Source organism: Saccostrea echinata, unplaced genomic scaffold (genome assembly GCF_033153115.1).
Source record: "Saccostrea echinata isolate AGI-Se365-2 ecotype Australia unplaced genomic scaffold, CSIRO_AGI_Sech_v1 ptg000028l, whole genome shotgun sequence".
NCBI classification, from domain to species: Eukaryota; Metazoa; Mollusca; class Bivalvia; order Ostreida; family Ostreidae; genus Saccostrea; species Saccostrea echinata.
The window spans coordinates 13042315-13063765 of NW_026889777.1; the positions used below are offsets into that span (position 1 = coordinate 13042315).

At 35.1% G+C, this 21451-nt stretch overlaps 4 protein-coding genes across 4 annotated transcripts; 3 read left to right on the top strand and 1 right to left on the bottom strand.

The window, feature by feature from the left end:
- The first annotated feature begins 2485 nt into the window (after positions 1-2485).
- LOC133193519 (uncharacterized) lies at positions 2486-3491 on the top strand. The gene is made up of 2 exons (XM_061329484.1): positions 2486-2939; positions 3049-3491. Exons 1-2 carry the CDS (start codon positions 2486-2488, stop codon positions 3489-3491), a joined length of 897 nt encoding a protein of 298 aa, XP_061185468.1.
- Positions 3492-4629: 1138 nt separating this feature from the next.
- LOC133193520 (uncharacterized) lies at positions 4630-8474 on the top strand. Its single transcript, XM_061329485.1, has 3 exons — positions 4630-5067; positions 7486-7654; positions 8003-8474. Exons 1-3 carry the CDS (start codon positions 4836-4838, stop codon positions 8472-8474), a joined length of 873 nt encoding a protein of 290 aa, XP_061185469.1. The 5' UTR covers positions 4630-4835.
- Positions 8475-14101: 5627 nt separating this feature from the next.
- LOC133193521 (complement C1q tumor necrosis factor-related protein 2-like) lies at positions 14102-15279 on the top strand. The gene is made up of 2 exons (XM_061329486.1): positions 14102-14504; positions 14840-15279. Exons 1-2 carry the CDS (start codon positions 14102-14104, stop codon positions 15277-15279), a joined length of 843 nt encoding a protein of 280 aa, XP_061185470.1.
- A 3853-nt stretch (positions 15280-19132) lies between these two features.
- On the bottom strand, positions 19133-20320 carry LOC133193522 (uncharacterized). The gene is made up of 2 exons (XM_061329487.1): positions 19669-20320; positions 19133-19404 (listed from the first exon to the last, which is right to left on the bottom strand). The coding sequence occupies exons 1-2, from the start codon at positions 20318-20320 to the stop codon at positions 19133-19135; spliced, it is 924 nt and encodes a 307-aa protein (XP_061185471.1).
- Between the last annotated feature and the right edge of the window lie 1131 nt (positions 20321-21451).

Sequence of the window (21451 nt, forward strand, 5' to 3'; positions counted from 1 at the left end):
GAAAATCAAATAAAGAAATTAATAAGTGCGACGTTAGATTAATTTAGCCGAGTTAATGAATGAACACCTAATTGCTTTTTTCAAATTGTCTGAAAATATCTCAAACTACCTTTATTAATTCAAAAAACTAAACAATTCCTAACAATTCATGGAAAATGGTATAATTTGGACAAATGCAATGCCATTTTTCATGTGATACCACTTTCCCACTTCAGATGTTCGGGAAACAGCCGAAAATTCAGCAAATGCCTTGAAATTTAGAAATGATGATATTATACACTGTAGCTAGTGACTTAAATATATGATAATATTTACCCTTACCTTATCTATGTAATATTATTATATCGAAAATTATTTCAATAATACTGATGTTCTCTTTCGTGTAACCCAGCTTTTTTGGTAGTATCCATACCCTGTTCACATTTAAGTAGAATAAAGTCATTATCATTGTCTATATTTTATATTTAAATAAAATTAAGAGATACTCAAACATATGAGTATGATAAATAAACATTTGCTGAAAATTTCAGCTAAGGGTGTGCATTTTTTTTCAATAAAAACGTGTTGTCCACGATTTTACAATGTACCGCAGGACAACCCCCGTAGTTACTAAAAACATTAAACTGTCCCAGAAACTTTAACCTTAAAAATTATCATAGAGAACAACTAATAGTATACATTTAAAATAGAGCAAATGTAATGTGATGCAATGATTGGTTAATAACTAGAAGAACTGTGGAGGGGTCACATGATTCACTCCCACCCCCACTGCGGTTTTTTTTAAAAAGGCGGCGTGTGATGTTTTTTTCTTAAACAGAAATGCACCATATTTTAAAATTTACCTGCCAATGACCTTGATCTTGCCAAAATGACTTTTAATCAAGGCCCTTCGTTTACTAGTTTACAACATTGCGCTTTAAATAATTCAGCCAATATAAAAGCTTACGAACTGAGACTGCCTTAGTACTGCTAAAGATAGCTGTTAAGGTCAGACGACACGTTCCTCGAAAATATAATTTGTCATGGAAGTATTGCTACTTAAAAAAGTTTCCTCGCCAAAAATTGAGGTACCTTACCAGGCAGTTTGGCAAGATACCAGAGGGTGATATTTTTTATATAATCCTGATAGGTAATCTTTTGAATTGCCAATGAAACAATTTTTGGTGTACTTATTCTTTAAAACATATTGAAAACAATTTAGAAATCACAAGATAATGACAATTATGAATTATTTTTTTTACATAATTCCAAGGTATAAAAAACATATATTTGAGGAACGTGTCGTCTGACCTTAAAAGAACGGTCATCCCAGCTATAGCAGTGTACTAGGGTCCATGGTTCCATTCTGATAAAAATAGCTGTGCCAGCGTGTTAGGTTTTCTGTTTGTTGTGTTAACAAGAACCCTCGAGTTCATATGTTCAAACCTAATCGTTATTAATATTGTTATCAAATTCTTCAGATAAAGACGGTTTTAGACGCAAAAATAATTATGTTTTCAAATGTTACTTTCCAAAACAAACATTTTCCAAGTCAATACAACTCTGTCAGTAGTATTCTGATACTTTTTTCCCCAACAAAAGGCATCTCAGTCTTCATGGTCCTATCATTGTATCCTGTTCTTTATTTCCACCATGAAAAGTATCCAAGTCAAACTTGCAAAAAAGCAAAACTGTATATATTAGCCCTAAAGTATGTTTTCGTTAGAAATAATGTACGCATTTCAATATTGATTGATAATATTGTATAAGATGTCCTTATGCAAAGTTACATGTATGATTTTATCATAATTTGTTAAATGTAAGAGCCAATAAAAGAAATTGACTCGATTTTGCTCTTAATGCGTATTCAATATTTTTGCAAATTTCATTAGAATTGTCCTTGCACTTCAATATTTCATATTCAAAATTGCCCTTTGTTTAAAATAAATCATGAAAATATTGGAAAAAAACAACTATCCAAGTCTTTATGGATCTCATTCCTGTATTCTGCTATAAGTACGCCCACAAAAAATACCCCATACTTTTCGACTCCATATTCTGAAGTATCTTATTCCTTGTAAAAAAAAATGTCTTAGTCTATCTTATTCTTATACTTCCGCAAAATAAATCCCGTCTCTTAAATTTTTGAATTGTCCGACACCCAAATACAATACAATCGAATTGCTCCAGTGTCCTTACAATTTCGTCATCAGTACTCCCACACCAAATACCTATCTTTGCAGCTCAGTCACTCCTTATTTATTACTTTTCAGCTTGAGCTGGTTTCACCTTTGTTTTTGATGTTATAGTTTAAAATATTACTACCCTGTAACGTAAGTCACTATTCAAATGATTTCGACATCGAATTCAATAGATAGCATGGCAAATGCAGATGATAAATTGTAGAAGTGTTTCTCATACACTCTTATCTTGTCGTATCAAGCATCGAGCATTGACCTTATTGTTCTGCATATACATTGTATTCAGAAAGGGAACAGTTGATGATATGGCAAAATTTGACATTGGGTGTTTAATGATACTGTTGGTCTTTATTAAAATTGGCGATGGACATTTGAATGGTGCAAATATTGAGGAAGAACTCTTTAGACTGAAAAACAGAGTGGAACAACTTGAAGATGCTACAAAGAAACAGTCCGACCAGCTGCTCACCTTACAAGAAACAGTTGACAAACTTCAAAAGACGACTCAACGACAGTCTGGATTGATAACCTACCTTCAGAAGAAAAATCGGAAATGTGGAAAGGCAATGAAAAAACAAACATTCAAGTTCGGGGACAGGGGGATAAATGGAGGCCATGACAGTAGTGACTTTCACGTTGAAAATTTGGCAAATTGTTGCAGACAAATGAATTCTAATAAACAGGATGAAAAAGTTATTAGACAAATATCAAATCGCACTAATATGGAGTTGTCACATGGCAATCCCAATGCTCGCAAAGGTAACATAGAATCAATGTACTAGTACTCATCTGCATATTGATAAACATATGAATTAATTTTTAGTTCTGATGAGTTATATATAATTCAATGATACCTATATATTCACAGAACGCCTTCTCTTGCCTTTATCAACACCAGCAACTACCGTTGAGACTGTAGCCTTTTATGCTTATATGACATCACCTGCAACCAATATCGGTCCGCACCATGTTCTGGTATTTGATGTTGTTAAAACAAATGCTGGCAATGGTTTTCATCAAAATACCGGCGTGTTTATCGCCCCAAAATCAGGGTTATATGTATTCTACTGGAATATTCGAGTTTTTAACGGGCAGTACCATTCTGTAGAACTTGTTGTCAACAAGGATCAAGTTGGTGTCTTTTTTGAACATTCCGCTAGTGGACATAACTCACAAAGCGGAAATCTTGCTGTTGTATACGTAAACCAGGGAGACGATGTGTTTGTGAGAACCCTTGCAAATGGCCATGTAGGAGATGTATACAGTGATGGTTGGGGACATTCATCATTTTCTGGTTGGCTATTATTGTAATAAGTAGACAAACATGAATTAATATTAAAGAATAGCTTTAGAAAATTTTTCTTGGTCCTTACATAACGTCAGAGAAATGTCCAATAAAATCATTACCGTTGGCGATATATATATCGATATCAAAGTACTGAAAGTAGTGCTACATGTACGAGTTGATGGTAGTAGTATATAATGTTTCAATGAGTTGAGATCTCTAATCCATTTTTGGGTTACATGTATGTGAATTAAAACCTCATAAGATATCAATATTGTGATGTTATGTGCAATGATGAAAATTATCACTTTAAAATCTTTTTTTTTTGTTTTTTGTTTTGTTTGAGAATTAAAATTATATCATTTCATTTGCACCTTTTCCATCATGTATTTTTAACACGTATTCATATTTTTTTAATATCTACTTGAATCATACTAATTAATCACAAATCAAACCTTTAAATACAGAAAACAAATAGTACTAGGTAGTTTTGAGAATTTTCGTAAAATGACAATTTAGCTTGCATTTAAAGTAATTTGTTTATTTACAAAATATTTTAGAGTACCATCATTGAAATAGTTACAGAGCACAGAATATCATCATTAAAACTACCCTACCGGAAACAGTTTTTGGACACTCGATATCTTTTGACAGAAATATTATATATCAAAATGACTAGAAATTTCAAATAGGAAAAAAACTTCTAAATCAACCAAAGCAAAAAAAAAAATCAAGAACAAAACAAAACAAAAACAAAAATAGCTTTTTACACACATATCTCAAACTAAGAGGACCAATCTGCAAAAGTATTACAAGTAGGGAATTATTATTTACAAATAGTGCAAACTGAATTATTTAATTAATATGAACATTGAATATTTTCCCTACTTTCTTAAATTGACAAATAATTTGACATTTTCAATGCACTTCAATATGTTCCAATTCTCACTCTTAAAATTCACATGTTTTACTTTCATTTATATGCAAGTTACATAATTCAATTTTCTTGATTTAGTTAACATTGAAATTCAACTCCTTGTCTTTCAAAATTTACATGCACATTTGCACAATAAATATTTCAATTCTCTTGATTCAGCTATTCTTGAAATTCAACTTCTTGACTTTAATTGCATTTATCACCATATTGTGATAAATGCCTTTAATTCCAGTGCAGGCGCGACAACTCTTGTATCCTTGTTCCCGGTAAAACATTCGTGAGACCATGAATTTTATATACATTGAGTAAATAAAATCAAGCCCCCTAGCGATACTGATTTAGAAAATTCTAGAAGGAGAACAGAGAAAGAGCCTGACATCTTTAAAAATTTCATCGAGTCTATCCGCTGCCATCAGTTAAATTACAAGTCATAATGCCTCCCAAAGCTAGAAAGAGAGGACGTATGGACAGTCAAGCAAACCCGGCCAAAAGAAAAAGAAGACCTAGCCGACGTTTAATCGAGGCACAACACTCGGATAAACCCCAAGCGTCAGACAAGCCAGAGACGCCGCAAGCAGTGGCACATGAGGCAGCACCTTTATTGGCAAGGGAAAGCGCCAGTGACCAGATCGGACAGGGTCCGTCACAGCAAGACACGGGTGCAGGTATAAACATTGATTTCAATCAAAATTCTCGCGGAGTGAGAAGCTTGGATACAAATCAGTCGGGCTCGGGTTTTAATTCGGCAACTCAATGTATTGGGGGTCTCTCGATTGGGGAACAGGTGCAAGTTACTAGTAGTCGCCCATCCGCTGAAATTAGTATTTGTGACCCCATAGGCAGTCATGTGCCCGTAGCCATCCGAGAAAAAATATGGGCAGGTTCTTATATAGATCTGGCATTATTGTTAAAACAGGCCCATGACCTTAGGACTGACCCTAACATCACAGGGGAGCTCGTGATTAAGAATGGCCAACTAGTTGTTGAAAAACAACACTTGAAGTCGATAAATAATATACACATTTGGACAACTGCATTTATTATTTACATGTCAATATACCTCGAGAGGTTTCCAGGGAAAGCCCAAGAAATGATTAAGTACATGCACAGTATTCGTTTGGCTGCCAGTAGACAGGGTCATTTGGGTTGGTCCAAGTATGACGAACAATTCCGCTTAAAAAAAGAGAGGCACCCTACTTCATCATGGGGGGAAGCGGATTTCGAATTGTGGGTAATGTTGATATCCCCGGGGCAGTACGAACAATCTGCTTCACAAACTTCTCATAGGGACATATTTTCAGGAAATGTTGGGGGTAGTTCCTTTCGTGCACGGACACAAACAACTTATCTCGGAACAACTACTCAGTGTGGTGGGTCCGGATTCAAACAAAGCTATAACATTAATAAACCACAGTCACCAAGGTCCGTCGGCAACTGCTTTGCCTTTAATAGAGGCTCATGCTCCTTTAATCCCTGCAAGTTTAGACACAGATGTGCGAACTGTGGGGGACCTCATCCCCAGATCAACTGCCCATCCGGTCAGAAATAATGCTGATATGACTCTATATGACCTTGCTGCCACACCCATTAAATACAACCAACTTTGTAACGAATTAGAATTATATCCTTTCAATTCAGAAAAACTTCAACTGTTAAATGGTTTTAAATTTGGTTTTCCCCTACACTATGCTGGCCCAAGAACTTATAGGGAAGCAAAAAATCTTAAATCTGCCAGAGACGCCCCTCAAGTTGTCGAGCAAAAGCTTGCTAAAGAAGTCACCTTGGGTAGAATGGCTGGTCCTTTTCACGATATCCCTTTCCCCACGCTTCGCGTATCACCAGTAGGCCTCGTGCCCAAGAAAGATGGGGATGTCCGTTTAATTCATCACTTGTCCTACCCAGACTTTGATTCAGTTAATTATTTTATTGACCCGGACATTTGCACAGTGAAGTATAGCAATATAGATGAAGCAGTATTGATGATACAGAAATTGGGTCAGGGTGCCCTCCTGGCAAAAACTGACCTGAAGAGTGCATTCCGCTTGTTGCCTATTTACCCAGGGGACTTCGACCTTTTAGGTATCAGGTGCAATGAAAAATACTATTTTGACAAATGTTTGCCGTTTGGTTCCAAGCTTTCTTGTGCCTTATTTAACCAGTTTAGTAAATTCTTGCATTGGCTCATATGTAAAAAATCAAACAATCAAAACCTCATGCATTACTTAGATGATTTTTTATTTGCAGGAAAAGCAGGTGACTCTGTTTGTAAACATACGCTCGATATCTTTCATCAGGTCTGTGCTGAACTTGGGGTCCCTATAGCCAATGACAAGACGGTAGAGCCCACAACATGCTTGACATTTTTAGGAATAGAATTTGACACTGCGTCTATGCTTATGCGTTTACCACAAGATAAATTGACTGAGCTACGTACTAGAATTCAAGACAGCTTAAGGGCCAAAAAGATTACTTTACGAGACTTGCAGTCTATAATAGGGTTATTGAATTTCGCCTGTCAGGTAGTTACAGCAGGTAGAGCTTTTATTAGGAGACTCATCGATGCCACAATAGGTGTAAGGAAGGCAAAACACAAAATAAGAGAAACATCTTCTATGAAATTAGACTTAGTTATGTGGCTTGATTTCCTTAATCATTATAATGGAGTGACCCTCTTTCCTGAGAGACTCTGGGTCTCCAATGATACTCTCCAGTTATTCACAGATAGTGCTGGGGGTATGTCGGGGGGATTTGGAATATTTTTTCATAATAAGTGGGCTTTTGGTAGATGGCCTCAGCATTGGTCAGAAACAGGTAGGCTGCGCGACATGACATTTCTCGAGTTGTTTCCTGTAGTAGCGGCCATATTAGTGTGGGGTCCTCAGTTGGCTAATAAAAAGATATTATTTCATATTGACAATCAGGCAGTTGTACACATAGTCAACAAACAGACTTCTAAATCTGAGGACGTTATGAAACTGGTTAGGAAACTTGTACTTAATACTCTTCATTTTAACATAAGGTTTAAGGCAGAGTACATAGATACCAAATCAAATGCAATTGCGGATTCTATTTCTCGTTGCCAGTGGCGTCGGTTTCGGGCTTTGGCTCCACAAGCAGACCCAGCACCAATCCAATTGCCCCTAGAAATCTGGGAGATTTGACACTGGAAACCAATAAACTGTTAAAGGCCTCTATGGCTGAGAATACTTGGCACACATATAAGGCAGCTTTCCAAAGTTTCAATCATTTCAGGTATTTGTTTGGTTTTCCGACTACTTGGCCAGCTCCTTTAGATCATGTAGTTCATTATATAGCATATATGTCAGTGGAGGGTAAATCCCCTGGATCTATTAAAACATATATATCGGGCTTGTCATATATGTACAAAATTCATGGTCTTGCAGACGTTACCAAATCTTTCATTGTTTCAAAGTTGTTAGAAGGGGCTGCAAGGCTGACACCAAAACAAGATACACGAGCCCCTATAACTCTAGAAATGCTTGTATCACTTCTCCAGGCTTTGGAGAAGGTCTGTTCTTCTAGTTATGAAGTTTACCTTTTTAAGGCTGCTTTTTGTTTAGCATTTTTTGGTTTTTTAAGAGTAGGCGAATTGGCTTGTAAATCGCTGAGAGGGAAGGACTCAAGACCTTTGCAACAAAACGACATTGACATCATTCAAGTTAATGGACACAAGCAGGTTAAGCTGACTATAAGACAATCAAAAACAGACCAATTAGGTAACAAGGCCACCTTGTTTTTGTTTAGTACAGGAGGACCAGCTTGTCCTGTTTCTACCATAAGTAATTTTTTAGGGGTTCGAACTCGAGGCTCACCAAGTGCTAATCAATTCCTGGTGCATTTCGATGGTAAGCCTTTAACACGTTACCAGTTTTCTGCCCTGTTAGCTAAAACTTTACAATTCTGCAACATCAAGAATGGGCGTTATAGGTCACATTCATTTCGCATAGGGGCAGCAACAGAGGCAGCAATGAGGGGCATACCTGACCAAATAATCAAAGAATGGGGCAGATGGAAGTCGGGGGCATACTCTTCATACATTAGATTCACATAATTTATAATACTGTTTTTTTTTTTTTTTTTTTTTTTTTTTTTTTTCCCTTGCTAACAAACTTCAAGTTTTGTAGGTTATAGGAGAATAGTATGGGTGGTGGGATCATCCATAGTATACTGGGCAGCCCGAAGTGCCACCAATAGACCTGGAGGAAAAAACCTTACACTTCAAGATAAGAACATCTCCATAATGTGGTTTGGTGTCAGGGGAATGAGATGGAAAGAATTTGACTCTTTTTTCGAGAATAAACTGAAGTCTACCCCACCACCAAATTATTTGGTGGTACACCTGGGTTCCAATGACCTAGGCATATTGCCTGGAGGGGAACTAATTCAAAATATCACATGCTCCTTCCTTCGTTGCAAGTTATTGGCTCCAAACATGTCTGTTATTTGGTCTGATATGTTACCTCGCTTATACTGGCACAATGCCAAATCTGCATCCAAAGTTGATGCTATGCGAAAAGATATAAACCGTAAAGTTAAGCAATTTCTTAAAGCAGAAGGGGGCTTGGTCATCAGGCATCCAACAATTACTTTTGCACAAAAACAGCTGTTTAGATATGATGGCACACATTTAAATGATTTAGGAAATTCAGTGTTTCTTAATAGTCTGCAAGGTGGTCTGGAATCCTTCTTGGGCAATCAGATGGACATAAAGGTATTCCCAGATGACATAGCTTGATAGCATGAATTTCAAAGAAGTCTATAGTATGTGTTTATGTATATAGATATGTATATATTTGCATTTATCGACCTTAATATGTTTAATGGAAGGATGGTGGGTGAAATTATAATAGGCGGTAGGCTAATATACCACACAACAGTCGAGTGGCGGGTGAACTTGTATAGACAAGTTCATTTGGCGGAGTTCGGGGATTACCACGAATGAGGATTTCTACCATGTCTGGCTCAAAACTCTGGGTAATCTATCCTCAGTACTGGGGAAGATTCGGGGGTTACCTCAGCGGTACCTGAGGGACCAGCTTGATCCTTGTGGTACCAAGGGCAGGCTTTGGGGGTCTACCCCTGGGGGTATTATCCCCAGGTAGTTGTTTTATACCAGGGGAGACAGTATAGAGTTAGGGCCCGAGTCAGAACTTGAATTCCTTGTTTGTATGTGGCAGTCACTCTTGTTGGTACCAAGAGGTCTGTTCCCACCACAGTTAATTTCCCTGTGGGGGCGCTATCGCGCCAGGTTAGTAGGGAGGTCATCCCGGTAGGCAGGTAGCGATTCCCTGTTTTCCGCCGGTTTACTTTCATTGATATAATGTATAAATAGATTGTGACAAACGCGTGCCACGAAATGTTAATGCTGCTTGTACTATTAATAAATTGAGTTTAATTGATTTGTAGTTAATAGTTGTGAATCTGGAATTAATTGCATTTATCACCATATTGTGATAAATGCCTTTAATTCCAGTGCAGGCGCGACAACTCTTGTATCCTTGTTCCCGGTAAAACATTCGTGAGACCATGAATTTTATATACATTGAGTAAATAAAATCAAGCCCCCTAGCGATACTGATTTAGAAAATTCTAGAAGGAGAACAGAGAAAGAGCCTGACATCTTTAAAAATTTCACCCACCCACCCTTCCCATTTTATAAGAACATATACTTGCTGTGTTTTTTGTAATTCTGTGATTTCAGTGAATGGAGTCTGTTAACAATTGAAACTCGAGAAAGTTGCACTTGGAGAACTTGTATCCGATGGACTCGGTAAAAAATGATATGGACTGTGCGTAACGGTGTACACTGTACACAGCGGGACTGTTTGTGGAATAGCTGAAATGTCATTGATTAGCAATAATTGCTAAGGAATAACGAGTTCTGGTGCTTCAGTGACGGATGTTTTTATAGCTATGTTTATATTTACTTTGTGTTTTAATACGTATACTGTCAGTGTGTAACACACAGTTTAAGTGTTACAATCATAGTTTGCAAATGCATAATTTTTCTTTTATTTTTTGGGATTAGGGTAAAGTCAGAAAAGTCACAATCTGGGACGGGGGCGGCGGAGTTCGGGGATTACCACGAATGAGGATTTCTACCATGTCTGGCTCAAAACTCTGGGTAATCTATCCTCAGTACTGGGGAAGATTCGGGGGTTACCTCAGCGGTACCTGAGGGACCAGCTTGATCCTTGTGGTACCAAGGGCAGGCTTTGGGGGTCTACCCCTGGGGGTATTATCCCCAGGTAGTTGTTTTATACCAGGGGAGACAGTATAGAGTTAGGGCCCGAGTCAGAACTTGAATTCCTTGTTTGTATGTGGCAGTCACTCTTGTTGGTACCAAGAGGTCTGTTCCCACCACAGTTAATTTCCCTGTGGGGGCGCTATCGCGCCAGGTTAGTAGGGAGGTCATCCCGGTAGGCAGGTAGCGATTCCCTGTTTTCCGCCGGTTTACTTTCATTGATATAATGTATAAATAGATTGTGACAAACGCGTGCCACGAAATGTTAATGCTGCTTGTACTATTAATAAATTGAGTTTAATTGATTTGTAGTTAATAGTTGTGAATCTGGAATTAAATTAAAATGAGCATTTTATGTGTCATTTCGTTTGGTTTAGTCGGTCTTGAAATATAACTACTTGACTTTAATTGATATGCACACCTTCCGAAACATCTCTAGTTGTGTATCTCTAGATACATTTATTCAGTTTGGTCAACATCAGGGTATAGCTACCTCATAATGAACCTATTTCAAAAACTTGATTGATCACTCTTTCAGAAATTAATGTAAGATGCAGCATCGGCAGCAAGTATGGTCAAGGTAAGTCTTATAGTTAGCTTGACTCGAATGTTCCGAAAACTTTTAGTCATATCAATCATAAAGAAAATGTAAGTCAGATGCCTTATGAATCATAATGAAAAAAGTAGGTCAGATGCAGTATCCAAAGACTGCCTGCTAGTATACATCCCTAGATTCATCATTCATGCTGGTTTGGTCTAAATTCACGTGCTCGAAAAAAACTTTTCCGTTTTACTAATTCTGAAAATGTAGGTGGTTTAGTCGATTTAGTTAAATGGATTATAGATTCTTAGGAGTAGACCTGCTTCACAAACATTATCTGTTCAGCCTTGCAGAAAATGTAGGTCAGATGTAACATTCGAAGCATGTCTCGAAGATCCTCTCCATTTATAATATATACTTTTGATAGTGGTAAAACCATTATCACATTAGATAAGCTCGTGTTAAATTTCTTTCTTCAATTTCAAATAAACGGTATCTCAGTCGGTAGAGCGCTTGCTCCGTGATTGGAAGGTCGTGTGGTTGAATCATGACCGCGACTGACCTAAGTCGATAAGAAATGGTACCAACTGTTCTTTCGCCAAGCGTTTGGCACTTTGAAGTGAAAGTTGCGGGGCCTTCAGATGAGACCTTAAAAATCGAGGCCCCGTGTCACGGTAGGCGTTGGCACGATAAAGAACCCTCACTACTCAATGGCCCTAAATGCCGAGTAAAGGTTTAAGTTTGAAGCCCTTCACTGGTATATGGTGACATCTCTATATAAGTGAAAATTTCTCAAACGGGAAGTAAAACAACATACAATCAATCAATCAATCGATTTCCAATATAGATAACGCACGGAAAACTTAACCCGTGATGCACGTTTGATGTCATTTGATGACAGAACCTGACCATTCCATTTCCATTCAAAATCTTATCTAACCTTTTCCCATTGTAATATCTATTAAACTATGTTTGGTAAATACCTTAAACGATTTTTTTGATTGGAAAAATTCTAGACATTAAGACTTACAACCTGAACATGAATTAAAGAATAATTATTATGAATTTAGTTGCCCATAAGCGGGTGTACAAATTGCCACTCAACAACATGCCTCCAGACAATACAGACAAGACTTTAATTCCTAACGCTCGTGTTAAGAGAATGTTAGAGACCCATACCATTAAATCTAAGTTTTAAAGGTGCTTGGACACAGATTTGAAGTTAATATTTTCTCAAATTTTCTGTATAATTTCATGACTTATTTGTTGCTATAGCATTTCATACTAAATTATAATAAAATTCTTATTTCATCTCGTAGTTATTGAAACTTCAAATTTCTGAACGCGTTTGATTGCCACATCCTTGCACTTTCACAAATTTTAATTTTATTCTTAATACTTAAGAAAAGTGGCAATTTTGTTGTGTATTAATGAAAAATATTAAAACTATAATCCAGAAAATTCAGAGTAGAAATGTTCGAAAGCAAAACCCACTCACAGTATTGTCAGTCCGTGCTCAGTGGTGTGTGCCGAGTTTAACAATTGAACACACCCGGTGAATCGTAAACATTAACAATAACAGAGCTCGTGCCCTGTTTACAAAAACAGTTTACGTTTCACGGGTGTATTCAATTTGTTAAACTCTGTACACAACACTGAGCACGGGCTGACGATATTAGTGAAGGTGTTTGCTTTCGCACATTTCTACTCTGAATTTTCGGGATTATAGATGTAATGTTTTTCATTAATACATAACAAAATCGCTTCTTTTCTTAAATGTTAAGGACAAAGATAAAATTTGTGAAAGTGCAAGGATGTGTTAATCAATCGCGTCCACGAATTCGTAGTTCCAATAATTTCCAGATAAAATAAGTTTTTAATTATATTTTCGTGTGAAATGCTATTGCAATATATAAGTCGTGATATCATACAGAAAATTTGAGAAAATATTTACTTCAAATCTGTGTCTAAGCACCTTTAAGCTATACATTGAAACTTCAAAACCTAGATGAAAAACGTATTCAGGATACTAAATACATGTACCACTATGTGACTTAAAGATAATTCAAATAAATATTTTTTTTTAAATTTCATTGTTCGTTTTTTAAATGTAATGTTTAAATGTAATGTTTAATGTTTAATCCAGAGGCGTGTCATGTTTGTTTTATGCCGTACACTTGTAGTTGTCCATCAGCATTCGACTTGAATAGATAATACGGGGGTTAAACCGATGAACCTCGGTCCTAAACCATGTGGATCTTGTTTGACTTTTGATATCCCCATACTTCACCACAGAAATCAATAATCGGACTGACACCGTTATGGTGTTAACGTTGATTTGTTTTAAATGGTGATTCTTTTTTTTAAGGGATTCTTAGGCTCTACTTCTTTATTTGGCAAGATTTTTAAACTTTATGTTTTGTATTCGTCAATGTCCAAGGTATTTTTAGAAGGGTGATACAGATAATGATGTGAAAATCCAATCTTTGACTTATTATAAAGAATGCTTGAAGTTTTGAAAATTCAGGGGGAGACGCATGCACTATATGCAGATGATGTTGGATAATACAGAACTGTTCAAAATAAAGGGCTCACGGCAGGTGTTACTGGTCAAATTAGGATGCTTACTCCTCCTAGGTACCTGATCCCATTTTTTGATGTTTTTCTATTCCAGTTTTGTATTAGATAGAATATTTCTGCGATTATTCACAGCTTGTTATCTTCACATTTCATAGCCTTCAATTCAATGTAGTTTCTCGGACACTCTTATCTTTCGTGGCTTTAAACATCGAACACTGATTTTATTGTCCTGCTTATATTCAGAGAGTATACAATTGTTGATATGGCAGCATTTTATATTGGATGTTTTATGGTACTATTGGTCTTTATTAAAATGTGTGAAGGGGATATGAGAGTTGCTAATATTGAGGATGAACTCCTTCACCTGAAAAACCGTGTAGAACAACTGGAGGAAACAACACAGAAACAGTCAGATCTGCTGTCTACCTTGCAAGAGACAGTTGACAAACTTCAAGAGACGACTCATAGACAGGCTGGACTGATCATCTACCTTAAGAAGAAGAATAGGGTATATGGAAGGTTAATAGAGAAACAAACATTCATGCTTGTAAAGCGGGCGAGGAAGGGAGGTCATGATATTGGTGACTTTGACATTCAAAATTTGACAAAATTTTACACACAAATGAATTCTAATAAACATGGTGATAAAGTGATCAGACGAATTTCACAACGTAAGCATATAACATTGTCACAGGGCGATCCTATTGCTCGCAAAGGTAACTTAATTTTAACAAACATAATATCAATAATATCAACACATCATGTAATACACAATACTTAATAATCTTTATACAATATCAAGTCTGTAACAACAAAGCCAACAATATTAATTATCATAAGGTGTTGGATTTAACAAGTAAATAAAAGGCAACTGGGGGGTTATTGCTGCTTAAACATGTTAAGTAGATGTAAGCATAGGATATAGCATAGGGTAAATTGGACAGTAATATAAGTCAAACGATATACTTCAATCAGACAAATAGTGAAATTTCATGATCAGTCCAGGTGAACTATATTTAATTCAATGACACATGTATCTATATATTTACAGAACGTCTTCTCCTCCCTTTACCAATACCAGCAATTACCACTGAGACCGTAGCCTTTTATGCTTATATGACATCACCTGCAACCAATATCGGTCCGCACCATGTTCTGGTATTTGATTCTGTTAAAACAAATGCTGGCAATGGTTTTCATCAAAATACGGGCATATTCATCGCCCCAAAATCAGGATTATACGTGTTTTACTGGAATATTCGGATCATTAATGAGCAGTACCATTCCGTAGAACTTGTTGTCAACAAGGATCAGGTTGGCGTCTTTCTCCAGCAGTCTACGACTGGGCATAACTCACAGAGCGGAAATCTTGCTGTTGTTCATGTAAACCAGGGAGACGACGTGTTTGTTAGAACAATTGCAAATGGCCATGTTGGGGATGTACATAATGATAACTGGGGGCGTTCATCCTTCTCTGGTTGGCTTTTATAATTATTGGACAATTTTATAATCAATAATTCAAACAGTTAATCATGTTAACACTGTGAAAAGTGGGACATGTATAATGTATTTTTTACAAGCTTTTGAATCATGTAAAATCCTAGTTTTATGTGTATATAATGCAAATTTTACACCAGATAAGCAATATTGAAACAAGGACCAAAAGTGTCGGAAGTGCATTCATATTGAACTCCTGAAAACAAAGTAGATAAAAAAAAAGGCAAAATTCATAATGTCTCTACTAGATTACATGTATTGCTAAGTATATCTATGTAAAATGTGGACATTGACAGAGTTAAATGTTGAAAGGTGCAAAATACAAATCTGGGACAATTAGAAGCATTTGCAGTTTCTTTTTCGGTCCTAATAAAACTGTTCCAATAAACTACTGTAACATTTCTTCGAAAATATTACTCTGAACTGGAACACAACTGGAATTCAGTATTTAGACCTCAACTCGGCATTTATGGCTTTTTCAGCAATAAGTGATTTTGTTAAGACACCATTTGCTACTAGTATTTTAATTTATCATTCGAAAAACCAGTCTCCATGTCCCGTAATGGGATTCATACCCGGGTCTTTAGGATCAACTCCTTACTCCGCGAGTCTAGAATGAGACCTTTATTCTGCTAGTTCACCAAGCGGGCGACTATATCGTCATAATTCACGATGACCTTATTTAATATCAATATACTTCGGAACAAATTATATCAGGGTCTTATTAAGATAAGATAATCTGAAAGATTACGGAAAAGTTGTTTTGAAACAAATTTATTGGAATCAAAAATCATATCCTGTTTTCTTTAAATTGTTCCAGGTTCGTACTTTGCACACAAAATCATCATCAAAACATATCAAAAAAAAGGGGGGGGGTGATCATGACCCTCAAAACTGCGTTGCAGTGACCTATAGTGTGCAGACATACAGAGTGTAACAAAATGTTAAAATTATTAATGATCATGTATATGTGTAAATACAAAAATTGATGAGTAAAATGTTTCATGTTGTGTAAATACAAACAAAAATTGATGAGTATGTTCCATATTGATTTCATATGACACATTATAGTAGGGAGCCTCCCTTTACATAAAATATCGTCCTATACGAGACTTGTGTCTAAATATATTTATATCAGCGACGTTCATGACATAAATAGAGAATATTTCATGCTACCGAGCCAAATTTTTATGTAAAAATAACACTGCGCTTTTTCAACATGAACTATTGTACTCTAAATATTGCACAATTTCATTTCATTGTTTCATGTTTTTAGTTTGAAATTATACTACAGTTGGGGGTGTTATGAAATCGTTTATAAATGTACATGTTTATTCCAATCATACCAATCCTATACAACAAAATAAATTGCAAGGAATGCTTCGTACTATTTATGTTGTCTGACCCTTTCATGGTTACTAGTTCAATTTTTATTGAGGAAACAGTTGTCTATAATGTCAGGTCTGTTCTTTAATTTACTAGAAGGAATAGTTGTATAAAGTGTCGAAAGTCATATGTTTTGATATTTTTTGATTTTTTTAAGTGTCATTTTTAATTTTGCATATTTTTTTTTTAGAGTTTTGGGAAATCCACATTTAATTTACACTACTTTTTAAATATGTTGTAGCAAAGTGCGTCTGAAGTTCCTCCTGCACCGCATGCAGATAATATTGGTGAGGATAGTGGCTTGGTTGAACATTTACTGCACCCTGTGATTTATCTTTGCTAGGATTTTTATGAAGTTTTGGAATCCAGTTTATGTACGGTAAATTAAACTAACTTCCATTGACTGGAATTTTAAAAAAAAAAATAGTTAAAACTAAAACATGATTCTGAAAAATTTCATCTGTAGAGAGTGAAATGTGAGAATAAGTTGGATTAATTAATTAATCAAGAATTAAAACCAAGCTCTTCCTAAATACAGTTGTACGAATGAGCCTTAAGGGGAAAAAACTATATTGTTATAAGCTTTGTCTTCTGGAACTATAACAAAGATTATCATAATTTCTCATTGCAGCCCCCCCCCCTTTCACCCCTCTGGAATCAGTTGTTAATACACACAGCTTTTATCTACAAGCACAGAAAAAGAAGAAAGTTATCAACAAAAAATGTCAAACAGAAAGTAGGCTCATTATCGGTGAAAATTTGGACATTTTCAGTCAAAGGGCAATTACTTGAATTTGTAAAAATGTGCCTATCTACATTATCATTCAATATAAAGAGAGACATATCAAATCAACTCATTATCTACAATTAAAGCAATATATTCGATGACATGCTTTCATATTGTAATGACCTCTTAATTCTACAACATGAAGAAACTCACACCTTTGCCATGCACTACGTACACAAAAGGCTAGTTTTGTAGAGATTAATATTACAGACTGCGAGATACATTTTCATAACTTTTCCATAATCAATTTCTTTTACAGTTATCATAATTGAATATCAATGTTTATTTTAAATTTTTTTCATGAGTATGGTATAGGTGTGTTATGATTTTTTTTTACCCTCGTATTAAAATATGCCTATTTTTTTTTTTATTATTTATACATAATTTTATTCACATGAAGTGAATGGGATTAGGCAGCAGGCATAGCCTATTTTAGCCCTCTCCCTACAGCAAGGTCAAGGTAAATACACTGCATAACATTAATTGAACAAACATTTAAAAAATGCGAGGAAAAAAACGGGGGAAAAAAATACAATGAAGTACCGGTTTGGAAAAATTGACAAAAGTTATATATACATTTACATGACAGTGTTCAAGTAAAACGTTTTGTTGCTGCTATATATGCATGTACTGCTTCAAAAATTTGTATATTAATATTGAGTCCATGATCAGGACTACCATATAATAATAATTTAAGTTCAGAAACCTGATTACAGTCAGTAATATTTTGAATTCTTTGAAAAAGTATATCTCTATAAGATGTATATTTTGAACAAGCGAAAAAGTAATGATAAGCATCTTCAACAGAATCAATACAGTGTTCACACATTGGTGTTTCTGATAAACATTGGCTATATAAGTCTGCCTTTAAATTACTTGCATTGTTCCTTAACTGACAATGTATTATATTGTATTTTCTTATTCCAATATGAAATAGTTCATTACTTTTTTTACAAAAATAAGAGTTCAAAAGACTTTTGAATGATGATATTCCAGAAGCATTTCTAATAAGATCTGGCAAGTTATTCCATAGTTTAACTGTTGATGGAAGGAAACTTTCCATGTATGATGTAGTTCTAATATGAGGAATTTTAAATTGTGCATCACTGGTTCTAAGATTATAGGAATGATTTGATGGGCGATAAGGCTCTATCAAATCATGCAAATATTGAGGTGAATAGCCATTTATATTTTATAAAACAATATTAATTTATGAACCTTCCTTCTTGTTTGTAAAAGATCCCACCCTAATTCATCATACAGTTTTGAACGAGAGGAGTTACATCTTAACCCAGTGATAATTCTACCTGCTTCAACTTGAATATCTTCTAAAAGTTTTGAGTCTTTTTCAGAGCAATTGTCCCAAACAACATCGGAATATTCTAAAACAGGTCTAATAAATGCAAAATATATCTTAACAAGTGTTTTCCGCCTAACCTTATACTTAAGCATTCTGAGGATATTTAGTCTTTTTGTAGCTTTTTCATGAATTGATTGTATATTCAATGTCCACGTAGCATCTGTTTGAAAGTGTAGACCTAAATGGGTATGAGATATATTCTGAATTCTGTTTGGACCATGTTCCCCAAATTTGATAGAGGGATATACAAAGTTTTACGACTAAAGTCAACGTTAACAGTTTTGTTTGGATTAAAATCAACTAGCCATTTTTTTTTACCATTTATCAATAAGTTCAAGATCACTAGTAAGGGATTGTGTTACATTTGTGGCTCCATTGTCCACAATGGCATATAAGGAAGTATCATCAGCAAAAAGTCGTATATTATTAACTAAATCATCACAAATATCATTTATGTACAAAAGGAAGAGAAATGGTCCCAGAACGGAACCTTGAGGAACACCAGCATTTACTGTTTCATGGTTTGATGAAAAACCATCAATTACAACTTTTTGTTGTCTATCACACAAATAATTTTCAATCCAACCTAATATGTTACCACTAATACCATAATTTTTCAGTTTAGATAAAAGTCCTCTATGCCAAACTTTATCAAATGCCTTTGAGATATCACAAAAAATAAATCTTACATCTTTTCCTTTGTCAAGACTGGAAATTATAGTGTTATATATTTCTACAAGTTGATTAACAGTTGAGTCCCCCGGTTGAAAGCCTGGCTGACACTTAATTACATTATTGTCATTCATAAAATTATGTAAATGTTTAAACAATATTTTTTCCATTATTTTACACAAGACACTTGTAAGGGATATTGGTCTATAATTCGGTACTTCTTGAGCACTGCCTTTATTTTTGAAGACGGGTGTGATCTGAGATAGTTTCCAAATATCTGGCAATTTTTTCCCCCTTAATGACAAGTTAAAGAATTTAGTCAGAGGGTTTTTAATTGTAGTGGCTATTTCTTTCAACACTCTTGGGGAAATACCATCAGGACCAGGTGGTTTAGTGTTATCAGTGATACTTAATTGATCATAGACTTCATTTTCAGTGATAAGTATTTCAGATAGAATGTCATTATTCTGTGGTGGTGGACCAGGGCCATGAAGAGGAATGTCTGGTTCATCATTAATAGAAGAAACTTGTGCAAAATATTTATTAAGGACTGTAGCCTTCTCAACTGGATGGAAGATAAGTTTACCTTTTGATTTTAGAGGTGGTAATGGTTCATAATTTTTATTCAGTTTTGATATCGACTTAACAATTCTCCACCATTTTCCAGGAGGGATTGATTTATCAATCATTGAAGACATTTTTTTGTTATACTTTTCACGAGATTTTCGAATTTCATCAATTACTCTGTTTCTAAGTTCTCTATATGACTGCCAGTGTAGAGGATTGTCTGTATGTTTTGCTTTGTAGTGAGTCCTATTTCGTTTCCTCATTAGTTTACGTATAGTATTATTCATGAATGCCTTATCTCTAGGTCTGATGGTAATGGTTTTTGTTGGGATATGTTTATTGATGCAGCTATTCAGAGTTGAGACAAAGTTGGAATATATTTCATTTATGTTATCAGAATTAAACATAATGTTGTTCCAATCAACTTTTGATAATTCTTCGTTTAATGCATTAAAATTTGCATTTTAATAGTTTCTTACCACCCTTCTATAAGCATACTGTTTGTAGACAGAGAATTTGAGTTCAACACTAACAACACAATGAGAACTGCAGAATGGTGCTGTTATGTCATGATTTTCAACCAGGCTGGTATTGTTAGTTATAATTAAATCAATACATGTCCCAGTACTCATAGTAAAGTTAGTAGCATCATTTATAAGATTTATTAAGTTGAGTCGTTGTAACAAAAATTTAAATTGTCTATACTTTGGTTTGACATCATGTTAACATTAAAATCGCCTAGTAATATGCCTATTTACGGTTAGCTGAAATAATAATTGCTCTTTATTATTTTTCTATTATTTTTTTTCTTACAGGCGCTGACAACGAGATTAACTTTTACTAATGTAAAGTTTGTGCATGCTACGTGTTCTAAATCAAATGTGTGTACAGCAAATTGGTTTATCTGGAATTCGGATATTTAAAAAAAAATTGTAATTATTGGCCTATGGATACTCAAAAAAATGTATTTAATTTAAAGAAACCAGATAAATAACTTGTGCAGATTTAATTATTGCTATAAAGCGCATATGTATTTATCACAAAATTTCCCCTTCAATTTGGGCTTATTTTTTCATTCTCCTCAAATCTATATTATAACGATAATCTATATTTTTTTAATATTTGACAATGCAAAACCATGAAAATATTAAAAGACCCAAGGTCTATATACAAATTTACTCTAATTTTCCCACGTAACAAAAAAAACATATCCCCGTTATCTCCAAACTTTGGGGTGTCACATGACTTTTTTTGGGATATCTTTACATTTATCTAAATACCTAAAGACCAAATCGTATATTGATACATATATAGGTGGATCCAGTGTACCTGTTGGAACTCTCCCCTACACACACATGCGCGCATAAGGGATAATCTGGAATAAAGGCCTCTCC

Bases quoted from the DNA above. Each gene is read 5' to 3' on its own strand.
- LOC133193522 (XM_061329487.1), bottom strand. From the start codon at position 20,320: ATGAGGAAACGAAATAGGACTCACTACAAAGCAAAACATACAGACAAT. The intron at 19,405-19,668 runs GTAAAATAATGG...GTAACATATTAG, and splicing joins ATCCCTTACAAGTGTCTTGT to GTTGGATTGAAAATTATTTG.
- LOC133193521 (XM_061329486.1), top strand. From the start codon at position 14,102: ATGTGTGAAGGGGATATGAGAGTTGCTAATATTGAGGATGAACTCCTT. The intron at 14,505-14,839 runs GTAACTTAATTT...ATATATTTACAG, and splicing joins CGATCCTATTGCTCGCAAAG to AACGTCTTCTCCTCCCTTTA.
- LOC133193519 (XM_061329484.1), top strand. From the start codon at position 2,486: ATGGCAAAATTTGACATTGGGTGTTTAATGATACTGTTGGTCTTTATT. The intron at 2,940-3,048 runs GTAACATAGAAT...ATATATTCACAG, and splicing joins CAATCCCAATGCTCGCAAAG to AACGCCTTCTCTTGCCTTTA.
- LOC133193520 (XM_061329485.1), top strand. From the start codon at position 4,836: ATGCCTCCCAAAGCTAGAAAGAGAGGACGTATGGACAGTCAAGCAAAC. The intron at 5,068-7,485 runs GTATAAACATTG...TCTCGTTGCCAG, and splicing joins ACAGCAAGACACGGGTGCAG to TGGCGTCGGTTTCGGGCTTT. The intron at 7,655-8,002 runs GTATTTGTTTGG...TGGTTTTTTAAG, and splicing joins CAAAGTTTCAATCATTTCAG to AGTAGGCGAATTGGCTTGTA.